Source organism: Sciurus vulgaris (genome assembly GCF_902686455.1).
Source record: "Sciurus vulgaris genome assembly, chromosome: 17".
Lineage (NCBI taxonomy): Eukaryota > Metazoa > Chordata > Mammalia > Rodentia > Sciuridae > Sciurus > Sciurus vulgaris.
In genome coordinates this window covers 3,428,511-3,441,443 of record NC_136478.1, presented here as the reverse complement: position 1 = coordinate 3,441,443, position 12,933 = coordinate 3,428,511, and the positions used below count along the sequence as shown (strand labels likewise).

The window sequence follows — 12,933 nt, the reverse complement described above, 5'->3', positions numbered from 1 at the left end:
CTGGGCCAGGCGGGCCTGGAGCGGGCACAGTAAGAGGACTGGGCATCTTCCAAAGAACAGAGGGGAGTGAAGCCAGCCCAGGTCAAGAACACCGGGACCTGCTGTCACCTGGATGGAAGGACGGAGGAGAAGCCGGACACTACTGCTGGGACCGCACAGGACAGGCCCAGGCAGAGACACTGCTGGGGGGCGGGGGAGACAGACAGCAGGGAGAGAGACGGGGCAGAGACGGGGCAAAGACGGGGAAGAGAGAGACGGCCTGATCTCTCCCCTGCGCCTTCTCCCTCCTCCCACCCGCTGATCCAGTGGGAGGGCAGAGGCAAGGGAGCCTGGGAAATGGAGTCTCAGGGCCAGCCTGAGGCCCAGGAGGAGGCCAAGGGACAGGGCATGCTCACTGGGCAGGAGCATGTGCAAGCGCCCTGTGGTAGCCGTGCCCAGTGCCTCTGGGGGAAGCGTGGGCTCCAGGGAGCAGCGCAAGGGCCTCCTGGAGTCACAGGCAGGGACCCCGAACAGGGGGTCTGATCTTCAACCTGAGAGCGACGGAACTTGAGAAGGGTTTTGAGCAAGAGGGAGACAGTGGCAGATGGACGTGCACTTGGAAATGAGCGAGCTGCCTGCTGGGGTGGGAGAGGATGAGGCCCACGGGGAGCAGGCTGGAGCTGGCGCTGCCTGGCCCGCCCAGTCCCCAGCCTAACTCCCCGACACACCCCTCCCGGGAGGGCAGCTCCAGCAGCCCCTGAGAGGTGCCCGCTCCCCTGCGACACCGAACACGGGCTCTGCCCCCAGGACGAGGCCCCCCCTGGCCCCCAGCTGCCCAGGGCCTGGGCCGCGATGCCAGCTGCCGTGGTGCCTACCACACTGCCTCTCACCTCTGGCAGCTCTGCTTTCAGGTCTGCCCGATTTTAATGGCCGCGCAGGGTCGAGGGCCCCACAGGGTGCCGGCCGGAGCCGCAGCTGGACACCTGGGTCCAAGCACCACCTCCCGCAGACCCGCCTCACCATTCTGAGCACTTGAAGGCCCGTGTGGCCCAGGAGCCCTGCGACAGGGACACTTTCTCTGCTTCTCCCTGGAGGCCAGAGCGAGAGGGCTCCCTGGAGCGAACCCTCGTGTCCCTGAGAAGAAAGGAAATCAGGACGAAGCCCTCACTCCTGGGCGCCTGGGCCTCCGAAGGCCAGCGCTGCTCCCCGGGGTCACAGAGCTTTGCACTGGGCTCGGGAGTGCAGAGGCCTCGTCTTGGCTTCCTGTGGCCTTGGACCCGGCCCCTCCCAGACGGGTGGGAGGACACACCTCCAAACCTCAAGTCCTGGCACTCATGGCCACGGCGCTGTGCGGGACCCATCGTGCTCATGGCTCTTGGCCCTGGACCTGGTTTGGTCAGCGGATGACGGCAGCGTGGGGCGAGGCTGCTCTCCACAGTCATGCGGACGAGGAAATGTGACTCAAAGTCCGCCCCCTTCCCCGGCCAGGCAGAAACTTCACGGCACAGCTGGATTTCAGAGGTAATACAGGACTCAGAGTGTGGACTCTGGAGCCAGACAGCTGGGGTCAGAAACCCACCTCTAGCTGTTAGGAGCTGTGCAATCTTGGGCAAGTGGCTTAGCTCCTCTGTGCTTCAGCTTCCTCATCTGTAAAGTGGAAATCATACGTTTGCACCTATTTAATCGCTCCCTGGGATGAAGCTGTCCGTCTGGAACAGGCCTCAGCTGCGGGACTGAGGTCACTGTACCGACGAGGCCTCAACTGAAAACGCACGCGCCTGTCATGCACCATCCTGCTGCCCAGGGTCAGGACCTGACACACGTCTCACCCAGCCCCCCAGGAAGGAGTGGGGCGGGACCGAGTGCTGTGTGTGCCGGGGACTGTAAGCTACTGTTCCTGGTGAGTGCGGCCCTCCAGACGGCTGGAATGTTCTCAATCATGCTGGACCCAGGCAGATTGGAATTTAAAAATGTGCTTCCCCTTTTAGAGGGAGCCACGCTAAGTATTTCTGGCCTGTGAAAGGAACACAGTTTCAGAGCCAGGACAGAAAAACCACATGTGCTGGTACAAGGCAATGAAAATACAGACCACAAAGCCGTCCTCTGCAGCCTGCATGGTCTCCAGCTGGCTGCCCAGGTGGGCAGAGGGTGCCCGGCAGGGTCAGCATGGTGGGCGGGCAGCTGCAGAGGCGTCAGGAGTCTGGGAACCAGGAACCTTGGGAATTCCACACCAGCTGTGATGTGAAGCTTTTCCCTCTGCCTCGGGTCAACACCCACTCACCCACCATGAGCAATTCTACTCCTGGGCGTCCACCCAGCAAAGAGCAGCGTGTTTTCAGCAGAGGACACCCTATACTGTTAAGGAAAACACACTCCATGTTGGCCTCAAGCGGAAACCACCAAGAGCTGACCCGCCCAAGTTATGGCATATCCATCAAAGGACTATTATACAGCAATGAAAAAGAACTGAGTACTGCTACATGCAAAAACAAGGAAGAGGGGGGGCGCAACTCCGAAGCAGAGCATGAGCTCAGCCTGCAGCAGACCAGGGTTCGATTCCCAGTGCTGCAAAGTAAACGTCAAGACAAAACACGGGAACGTGGGAAAGAAAAAGGAAGAATCTCAGAGACAGAATCCGGAGCAAAAAGCTAGACCCAAAGAGGACCCGTGACACACTTCTGCCTACACAGGGTACAAAACCGTCTGAGCCAATGCACACTTCCGCACGCCAGGCCTTGGGATGCTGAGTACGGGAGGCCAAACGCAGAAGGCCACGTGTAGGGCCATGCTGCTGAGTGAACTGCCCAGCTCCCCAAAGCCGGGGACAGGAGGGTGAGTGCAGCCAGGCTGCGGGTGACTGGCAGGTGGGGCGAGGCTGCATCTCGGGAGATGGTGTTCTCAAATGGACCAGGATGATGCCGCCAGCTCTGGACACTGCCTGGAGTGGACACCGTGGCCTGGGAGCCACGTCCCAGCAGGCTGCCAAGAATCAAGGCGCCTGACTGGGACTCGGGACGCCTGAAGTCCTGGCCATGAGTCGACCCCTGATGGGTAGGGGCTGGAAGAGACTGGGGCTCCGAGGCTGGCACGTCCTCCCTGGGTACTGGTCCCAGGTGCGTGGGCTGGTCGAGCTGGACAGTGTCAGGAAGCCCCCTTTTCTGTGTGGTGGCAACACTCTGGCCAGGGTCTCTCCAGCCCAGCAGCCAGTTCTGTGCTGGACACACGTGTCAGGCCCCCTGTGAGTCCCCATCAGTGACAGTGAGACCAGCAGCAGACCAGCAACTGCACATGGGAGGCTGGGGGGCGGCTGGCAGCTGGGTTTGGACGAAGCCTCAGTGACTCAGAGCAACAGCTGGAAGGGATCTGGGGCTGCTAACTTCCCAGCCTTCCTGGGAGCCAGCGCCAGGGACCTGCCACGGCCCCCGGAGGAGCACCGGGGGACCTGGGCAGAAGGGAGCCTTGGCCCTGGACCCTCACAGAATTCCGAGGCAGCCATCAAGCCCTGACCGTTAGCCTCCATGGCAGGACTGTCGGGGACAAGGACGCCTTTATGGGGCAGCATGAGGAGGCTGGCCTGCAGGCTAGCAGCTGGCACACAGCTGGGCGGGCTGGAGAAGGGCGCTTGGCCAGCCTCTGGGTCTGACTCCAACCCTGACACTTCCAAGCTCTGCAGTCTTGGGGACCAGGGTCACCGCCCAGGCCTCGGTGCCCTTGTGGAAAAGTCGCACAACAGCGCCTCGTTTTTAGGTGGCGTGAGACCTGGGAGCTGCGGCTCTGCGCGTGGCACTGGGCTCTCTGTAACGCCCGGCAGATGTGAGTCTTGGACCAAGGGATGCGGGCCTCGCTGGGTCTAAGTGCCCACTGCGTGCCCAGCCCCCAGGTGCTGGAGGTGGCCCCTGCCGCACCCCACCCAGGCCCCACCTTCCCCAGAAGCCCCCGTGGCCGGGAAGCCATGGAACCAGTCCCATGGGTGCTGGCTGGGGATTTTCTTTTGCAAGTCCGTGGTCACCGAGGAGCCGGCGGCAAGAGCCTCTGAGCACGGGAGGATTTGTGTGCAGCTCTGTCCATCACCCTGGCAGGTCAGGCCTGGCCATCGTTCATCAAAGGGTTTATGAGGCCTTGGAGGTCGCGGCAGCAGGAGATGCGGAGGACGGGGCGCAGCTGGCAGCGCAGGAGGGGGGCCCGCGCTGTCCTCTGCAGTCTGTCGGGTGAGGGGAACAAGGCTCCTGGCTCTGCTCGCTCCGTCCCCCAAGCCCGACCCCGATGGCGTAAGGCAGCTGTGATTTTGTAAGGAGGCCCTCGGCAGCTCGCACCGCACTTCTGCCAGGTGGCTTCAGGCCCCGGAGGCGAAAGTGTCCCCCTCCTCCACTCCCGAGACCCCCGTATCTAGGGAAGCAGGGGGCGGAGGCGGGTGGCCGGCATCCTGTGTGCACTTAACAGATCAGCACGGGACGTGGATGGGCTGCGCAGCTCTCCAGCCGCCGCCCCAGCGAGCCCTGCCTCGGACCCTCGGGCCCCCACCGCCCACGTGGACCGGGGCCTCCTTCCAGGTCTCCACCTAGCCTGTGCCACACGAGCTAATGGGTGCGACATGCTGGCAGGCCCGAGGCCTCCATAAGTCCCAGGGGCTTTGCTACGTGGGATCATCACTCTGAACGGTACATTCCCCCCCAGAGGAGCCAGCGGGCTGCCACGTTTGAAGCTCTTCCTGAGGACGGCGGAGAACCGCTGGCTTCACACTTAGGCAAAAAGAAAACAAGAAAGAAAAATGCAGCATTCAGATGATAGATCTCGTTTTTCTGGTCCCCAGCGAGCCAGAGGCCAAACATGGTACACACTTCTCCGGAAGAGGCAGGATCAGGAGGGACCAGCCCAGGGAGGGAACTGGTCCCGAGAGGGACGCCAAGGGCACCCTTGGAGGGAGGAGGGCGGACACCCAGCAGGAAGGGGAGTCAGGCGGGTTGTGGAGCCAGAGCGGCCGGCAGGGGAGCTGGGGACCGGCGCTGGCTCTCAGGAGTGAGGGACGGAGCACAGCAGCCTGCGGAGCACCAGGTGTGCCTGGAGGCACGGTGAGGTTTTGCAGTCCGGCTCCCGCGTCCTGGCACAAGCTGGACCCCAGCCACGCCCCAGACCCTGGGAAACCGGGACAGCGCAAGGCCAGCCTCAGCCTGCTCAGGTTCTTGCCCGGGAGAAGCGGCAAGGGACAGTGACTCGGGGTGAGTCCTGGGACCACAGACGACGTCACGGGCAGGCCATGGCACCGCCACAGGCCGCTGCCTGCCTGAGCTGAGCCGGAGGTTCCTGGCTGGTGGCTCTGGTCTCCTGCTGCCCCGAGTGGCGTGTTCCCTCCCACTCCGGGTGTGGGGCTGCAGAGTGCATGCCAGGCCACAGGACTGAACGAGCCAGCCACAGGCCGCGCAGCCTGGGGAGCCCGTCCCCTCTCTCCAGCTGCAGCAGGGCCTTGCGAGGAGATGGCTCTACTCCCCAGTGGGGCTGAGGCTCCGGTAGCCCCCTGGGGGGCACGTGAGGTCAGCTCCTGTCTGAAAGGGGAACCAGGTCTCCTCGGGCGTGTGCAGCTGATGCACAGGCCCTTGCACGCAGTCAGCTTGTGTCCAGCAGAATGTCAGGTCCTCAGTTTCCTTAGGTGTAAAACCAGGGACACACAGGAGGAGGTAGACGAGACTCTAGGCCGACCCTGTCCCCCAAGCTGGGTTTAGGGGGAAGCAACTTGAGGGGGCAAAGCCAGGGGTCACATGGACACTCTGCGGGGGGTCAGCAGTGCTAGCTCCACCATGCTGTGTGCCCTTGGGCCAATGTCTTCCTTCTCTGTGTCTTGGTTTCCTTTCTTTTTGGGGGATCCTGGGGATTGAACTCAGGGGCACGCAAACACTGAGCCACACTCCTGTATTTTGTATTTTATTTAGAGACGGGGTCTCACTGAGCTGCTGAGTGCCTCGCTTTTGCTGAGGCTGGCTTTGAAGTCAGGATGCTCCTGCCCCAGCCTCCCGAGCTGCTAGGATTACAGGTGTGCACCCCCACGCCCGGCTCGTGCCTCGGTGGAATTTCTCGCTGGAACCTGGAGGTACAACAGAACTTGTAAAGTTCCGGAAGTTTGTGCCTACAGGCACAGGTCTGTGTGGCCGTGAAGTACTGGGGCATTTGGACTATCTTCGCCACACGCAGAGTGGGCTGCCCTGGGTTCTCAGTTCTTTCCCCAACCCTGCAAGGGGTATTGTTCAGTTACTCCTGTTTTCCACATGGGGACCTGAGGCTCAGAGAGGTTAAGAAGCAGGCCAAGGCCACACAGCTAGTAAACAGCAAAGTTGGGATGTCAGATGTGTCTGGCTACACCCTGCCCCGTGCCAACCCCCACAGGTGACTGACACCATTGCCTGCCTCTTCCTGCTCTGATCTGTGCTGAGGGACCAAAACCACCCAGCCAGACACCTACCACTGCCCACGCCTGTGCACTTTACCTATACATGCACATGTGCTCACACAACACATGCAGGACACATACTTGTACATGTACCTGCATGTGTGTGCATACAAGCACAGATGCATATGTGCCTGAGCATATGGGCCCGAGTGTGTGCACAGCATGTGTGCATGCCACACACTAACGCAGTGCATTCTAACACAGGCACATGCGTGTCACGTACTTAGGAAGCTCTTCTGGAGGGTTCCAGCTTAAGCAAGAGAGCCCCACCTCCTGTTTTTTGTCCGGTTGGCCCCATGGCCCTCCTCAGGCTCTGGGCATGACATGGTCAGAGTTGCCCCTGGCCCTGGAGTGCAGATATGCACCAGAACCTCCTCACTACTGGGTAGAGCCAGGTGGGGCAAGACACGCACACGGACACCTGTGGTCCCCCAGCCCCTGGGCATCCTCCTCTACCTCATTTGATCTGCACAGAGAAATTCCATGAGATAGGAATCGCAAGCCCATTGCAAAGAGCAGGACACTGAGGAATAGTGAACTAGGAGGGTCTGCCCAGGGTCACACAGCTGGCCCATGATTAAACAGGATGGAACCAGGTGTGTGGGCCCCAAGCCCAGAGCACCCTGAATACACAGTGAGCAAGACGGACCAGGTCCTGTCCTCAGAGGGAGCAGACAGGCACCAAGGCAGAAAGCCAAACGCACTCGACAGCAACCTCCTAGGCCAGGACCCGAGACTGAGCCTAGCAGAGGACCTGTCTGGGGAGAGGATGGGGAGGCCTCTCGATGTCACTGCACCGAGGCCAGAGAACCCTGGAGGAGCACCAGGAGCCTGTCCAGTGGCAGCCCTGGGTTTCCAGGGCCAGCCTGGGACCCGACAGCCCCTTTAACCAGGGTGCAATTAAACAGACGATACCTTTAAAGTTCTCCTAATCAGTCCTCTCAGGGTATTAAAAGTGCCCCGAGCCAGGAAGCCCCCCTGCACCACATTCCTTCCCCACAGCTGCTGAGCCAGCATTTTCCTGGGCCGGCTTAGGGCCCAGAGCCTGCATCGCATCTCAGGCCATGAAGGTCTTCCTGTGGCTCCCTGGGCTGTGAGCCCTGGAGTATCCACCAGGGATTCCCGGGAGGTGGCCCTTCTTCCACTTATTTATAATGCATAGGCCCCGTGGTGCCAAGAGGAAGCCCAGTGTTACTTACGTGTCAGCACCCCAGAGGATGGACGGGCTCACCCGGCACCTCTGTCCCCAGACGACTCTGGGCTCCAGCTGGCAGGTCAGGACAGTTGTAAACTGCTAGGAAATCAGAGCCATTAGACAGGCAGGAGGAGTTTCATTTGTCAGATGGGAAATGTGAGGTCCAGAGAGGCCCTGCTTTGCAGGGGCCTCCCAGCCTGATCCAGAGCCTCAAGGAGGAGGGGAGGGAGTGAGTCCTGTGTTCACTGCTGTGGAGAGTTTCCATCAGCAGCCAGGTTCATGCCTGCGACTGCAGGGTCCAAGCCAGGGTGGGAGCAGTGACCTGGAGACTGACTGCCCCAGTCTGCATCCCACGCAGTCTCTTCCCAGGAGTAACTCGGCACACCCAGCGTCTCTTCTTTCCCACCTGGAAGATGGGGCTGATCAGGCAGGTGATGCAGCTGGTGTGGGGGGTATGGACCTTCAGGGAGTGCTTAAGCAGTGCCACTGCGCCAGGTCTCCCTGTGCTAAGTACAGGGGTGCAGGCACGCTCTGCTGCAGCTCCAGGTTAACAAGAGGAAAGGGCCCAGAGAGGTGGCGTCACTTGTCCTGGGACACCCTTTCCATCTCTGCTGATGACCAGGTGGCCTCTGGCCAGCAGTGTGGAGGGGAGGGGAGGGGAGGGGCTGGCGGAGGACTCTTCCCGGGATGATGGGTTCCAGGAGACAGGGGTCCACTCCTCTTCCCTCGTCTCCAAAATTAGGGCATTGGGCCCTGAAAGGTGCCCCCAACCCGGGGAAGCTCAGGACTCCAAGCGGCTCCCGTTAGAACCGGGAGGGGTCCGGACCGCCAGCAGCTCCCAGGCTGCAGATGCACCCCCCCCCGCCCCCAGCTGCCCTTCCTCCGAGGCTCCGCGGCGTCCTTACCTGGCTCCTCCCGCGTCCTGCTTGACCTTTCCTTAAAGACCGGCTTCAGCCGCTGATGGTTTTGGCGGGTCCCCGAGGAGACCCTTCAGACGGCTGGAGCCGCGCGCCGGAGAGAGCCCCTAATTGGGGCGATGAATCATCGCGCGCGCTCGGGCCGGACACAAAATAGATAGAGGAGCCCGCGAGCCATTGTGCGCAGTCCGGGGCGCGGGGGAGGGGCGGGCGGGGAGGAGCGCGCAGGGATTCCCCCGCCCTCCGCCGCGCCGCCCCGCCTCCTCCCCAATTAAATGACCCAACGCTTTGGCAGGCGCCGGAGCTCGCACATGCGGCCGCCGCTCCAGCCGCCCGGGGCCCGCCGCCGCCAGCGCCGCCGCCGCGTTCCGGGCGCGCTCGCCGGCGCCGCCTGGGCCCGCGCCGCCGCCGGGGGCTCGGCAGGCCCGGGGGGCGGCGCAGCGAGCTGCCCCGCGCCGCGGCCCGCGCCGGCCGCCCGCCGCCAAACTTTGCGGCGCGCACACATGCTCCAAGTTGGGCGCGGCGGCGGGCGCTAGGCGGGCGGCCATGAGCGGGCGGCCGGCGCCGCTCTCCCGCAAGCAGCGGCTCATGGCAGCCGTGGGCGAGCGGGCGGCGGGCGGCGGCGCGGCGCTCTCCTGCTTCATCTGCGGCGGCGGCATCGGGCGCGGCAAGGAGCTGAAGCTGCAGGTGAAGGAGCCGGCGGCGGCGGGCGCGGGGGCCCCGGCGCAGCCCTTCTTCCCGTTCCTGCAGCAGCAGGAGCCGGCGCCCGGCGCGCGCGAGCTGTCGCCGGCCGACGGCTGCGTGCTGGTGTGCGCCGTGTGCCGCTGCTTCCTGGGCGAGCAGTGGGCCGCCTTCGAGCGCGCGCGCACGCCGGTGGACAAGCGCATGTACTGGCTCAAGCGGCCCCACCAGTGCGACGCGGGCGCCGGCGGGCGCCGCGGGGGCGCCGGGGCCCCCCGCGAGTGGAACGTCGCCTATGCGCTGGGCAGCGCCGCCGGGGACGAGGACGACGACGGCGGCGGCCCAGGGCCCCGCGCGGCCGCCGAGGACACTCGAGACTCCGAGCTGTCGGAGCTGTCGGACACCGACCCCCTGTCGGAGCCTGACCCGGCCGCGCGCGACGCCAGCAGCCCTCTGCAGGACGCGCCGCCTGCTCCGCGGGCCATGCTGGGGCCCGGGCCCCGCGGGGGCCGCTCCCAGGACTGGAGGCCGGCGCCGGGACCCCCTCCGGGACAGGGCGTAGAGCCCCTGGCACAGGGCGATGTGGAGGAGGGGGTCTCCTCGAAGCTCCACGCTGACGTGGAGCCCAAGACTGGGGTCAGGCGCCGGCGAAAGGGCGTTGGAAGGCACTGGGTTCCCGAGCCCCGGGCCAGCGTCCTGAGGGGCATTCAGGACCTTTGGCAAGGCCCTCCGGGCCAGGCAGCCCCTGCAGATGGCATGAAAGAAGCTCACTCTGTCAAGGCCACCAAGCCGCAGGAGAGCAGGCCCCCTGAGGACTCTCTCCGGGGTTACTGCACATCCGAGGACAGTGACATCAACATCACCAGTGAAGAAGAGGACCACAAGGAGCAGCCGGTCCCAGACCCCTGTGGCCCCAGAGAGAAGGGCAGCGGTGGTGGTGTCCCTCGGACTCTCCCGGAGAGCCAGGCTGTGCCACCAGAGGGCCTGTGCTGCTACGTCTGCGGGTCAGTTCTGTCCCCCGCCTCCCAGCACCAGGTCCACGTGCAAAAGCAGGAGAAGCTGGCCCAGGCGCCCTTCTTCCCCTTCCTCTGGCTGCACAGCCCGCCCCCAGGGGCGCAACCCATCAGCGGGGCGGGCAGCACCCTGGTGTGCTCCTGCTGCTTCTCCTCCCTCATGCAGCAGTGGCAGAGCTTCGAGCTGGCCAGCGTGCCCGTCCTGCAGCGACTCTATGTGGTGCCCCTGAACAGCCACGCCCCCGGCATGGCCTCCAAGGGCAGGAGGCTCCCCAGGGAGGAGGCCCCCCCCACCAGGACCCTGCAGGAGGCCTGCTACCTCTGCGGGGAGGACTGCACCCAGGATGCCCGGGCAGTGCCCTCCCGGGCCCTCAACGGCAGCGCCAGGAGCACCATGCATTTCCCCTTCCTCAGCCTCCTGCCCTGCCCACCCAACGCCCGGGCCCCCAACAAGCGCTGCGAGGTCCGCAGCTGCCCCAAGTGCTTCAGCGTCCTGGAGGACGTCTGGGCCCTGTACCGGGCCTGCCAGAACCAGGAGCTCATCACCTCTGTGCAGGGCTTCCTGGGCAGGTACCACCAGGCCTTCTCCGCCTCCGACCCTGCCCTCTGCGAGCCGCCCACCTCTGCCCCAGGTAGCGCAGTGTCCGTCTGCTACATCTGCGGGGCGGAGCTGGGCCCCGGGAAGGAATTCCAGCTCAACGTGAACCCTGCCAGCCGCCTGGGCGAGAAGGAGCCCTTCTTCCCCTTCCTCACTGTCTACCCGCCTGCCCCGCGGGCAAGGCCAGCGGACTCCACTGGCCTGGTGTCCGCCTGTGTGCTCTGCTACCACGACCTGCTGGGCCAGTGGCTGCAGCACGAGGCCCGGGGGGCGCACCACGCCGTCAGCGCCTGGGCCCGGCAGTACCAGGTGGAGACCTTCGTGTGCTTCTTCTGCCAGCAGGAGAAGAAACGGTGTCTGGGGCTGCGGTCCGTGCGGGTGGCCCGGCTGCCCCTGTTCCTCTACACCCTGAGAGCCAGCCACAGCCTGCTGGTGGACGACGGGCGGCAGCTGATCATCGGGGCCTGCGTGGAATGTGGGACTCTGGTGTGCGCGGGCCAAGGGCTCACTCGCCAGGGCCCTGCGGGCTGGGGCTCCCCAGTGGCGGCAGTGACGAAGGTAAGTAAGCTGCAGTTCCCTCCCCAACTTGGACCTTGAAGCACATGCAGGCAGGGAGAGGTGTCTTCTGTTCCTCTGAAGGGCCCCTGTGAGGCGTGCCCCAGTGGAGGTGCCCTCCTGGGTTGCTGAGCTAGCTCTTGGTGGTCACCTTGGCTTGGTGGACCTTGAAGGCCTGGGGCAGGTCAGGAGCCGGGCTCAGGAGTGGCCTAGAAGAATAGGGCACTGCTGGCAACTGCAGGCAAGATGCTGAACCTGGGTGTGTTTGGAGCGGAATCTGTCGAGCAGAGGAAGTTGGGGGCATGCCTGTCGTCCGCCTGATAACATTGGTAATTAGTGCAGCCCTGCGGGTCACGGAGAGGTCTCGTCCTTACTTGGTTTGAATCACACCAGAGGGAAGTTCCTCTCTGCTCTAGCTCCTGTGTGTCTGGGCTTCATTTTTCCACCCAAGTTGACGCTGTTCATTGGAGACTTTCTGGGCTGAATGGCAGATGGCAGTGGATTCCCAGACGCAGGGGCATGGGGCAGGATTTGGGGGACAGTGCTTTCCCCAGGGGGAAGAGGCCTTCTCTGCCAGCCAGGGAGGAGTCTCCCTGCTCCTAGCTCCTGCCTCTGGCTGCCTGCCCCACAGAGCCAGCCTGGCTCAGTGAATCTTGGATCCTGCTTTGTGAGGACTGGGCCCGGGTCTGCGGAGGTAGATGTCTGTGGCAGTCACCATCCTGGCCATGGGCTGTGGATCTTCACTTCCACCAGAGAGAATTAGACTGGCATGTTTTGGTCAAAGGTCTGTAGCAGTGGCCTCTGGCCCTGGGCTGGCCCAGCACTTGGGAAGGTGAGGGCGTCCCTGCCCCATCAGGAGGGGTGGCTCTGTGGAAGTGTCCTGTTCTGCCTCCTGGCCTGGGCTGCATGTGGACAGCACGTGCACACGCATGGGCACTGCATCCGTGAGGTGGACCCCGTGGGCAAGCCCGTGCCTGGCTGCGCCCTGACTCCTCCTCCTCAGCCCATGTCGGCTTTGGATCCAGGCTTTTGTGCTTTGGCACAGCCCCTGCTTCAGCGGGGCCAGCACGTCAACCCCGTGAGCCTCGCGGTCACCCGTGGGGCAGTCCGGCTCCCACTACTGCTGGGAGGAGAGCCTGGGCTGGGGCAGCACAGGCCCTGGGCCCAGCCCTGCGCCTCTCGAGGGACGGAGCCGCCTGCAGCCAGGTTCTTGTCCTGGTGGCGCGTCAGTCTTCCTGCCTGGGAGGTGGAACTGCAGCAGGGCTCGTAGGGATGTGGTGGGATGAAGGGTGTGGGGAACAGTTGCGTGCCCGGGTCCAGGACTCGCCATGCCCCTGTGTGTGGGCGACAGATGCTGGGGTGGGTGCTATGGTGTGGAGGCGCATAGGCTCTGCAGGCCCCTGGGTGGCCCCTGGGTGATTCTCTCCGCGCAGGAGTCTGTGGGATGGACCGTGGGCCTGAGTGACGGGGACTCGGGGTGATGAGACGCTGCTGTCCCCAGGCTAGCGGAGGGAGTTGAGAGCAGCCTGGTCTCCACCCGGAAGGTGGCCCGGCGC

The 12,933-nt window shown here is 64.0% G+C and overlaps 1 protein-coding gene and 1 long non-coding RNA gene across 7 annotated transcripts in view; one reads left to right on the top strand and one right to left on the bottom strand.

Annotated features, from left to right (window-relative positions):
- Positions 1-236: 236 nt before the first annotated feature.
- LOC306649031 lies at positions 237-8,907 on the bottom strand. Of its 2 annotated transcripts, none has more exons than XR_013760554.1 (4): positions 8,519-8,907; positions 7,618-7,709; positions 706-4,718; positions 237-659 (listed from the first exon to the last, which is right to left on the bottom strand). It is a non-coding gene; the product is annotated as an uncharacterized lncRNA (long non-coding RNA). The 2 variants fall into 2 exon arrangements; XR_013760555.1 differs by having other exon boundaries at positions 237-1,993; positions 2,666-4,718.
- Positions 8,908-9,038: 131 nt separating this feature from the next.
- The window catches only part of GSE1 (Gse1 coiled-coil protein), a 310,866-nt gene continuing 306,971 nt past the window's right edge, over positions 9,039-12,933 (top strand). The window contains exon 1 of one of the 5 annotated variants that reach the window (XR_013760548.1): positions 9,039-11,380. Coding sequence is in view for 4 of the 5 variants with exons in the window: in XM_079119584.1 (XP_078975710.1) it covers positions 9,077-11,380 (2,304 nt within the window). In the remaining variant the exon portion in view is untranslated. The remainder of the gene's footprint in view (positions 11,381-12,933) is intronic. The other 4 variants (XM_079119584.1, XM_079119583.1, XM_079119579.1 and 1 more) reach the window with 4 other exon arrangements.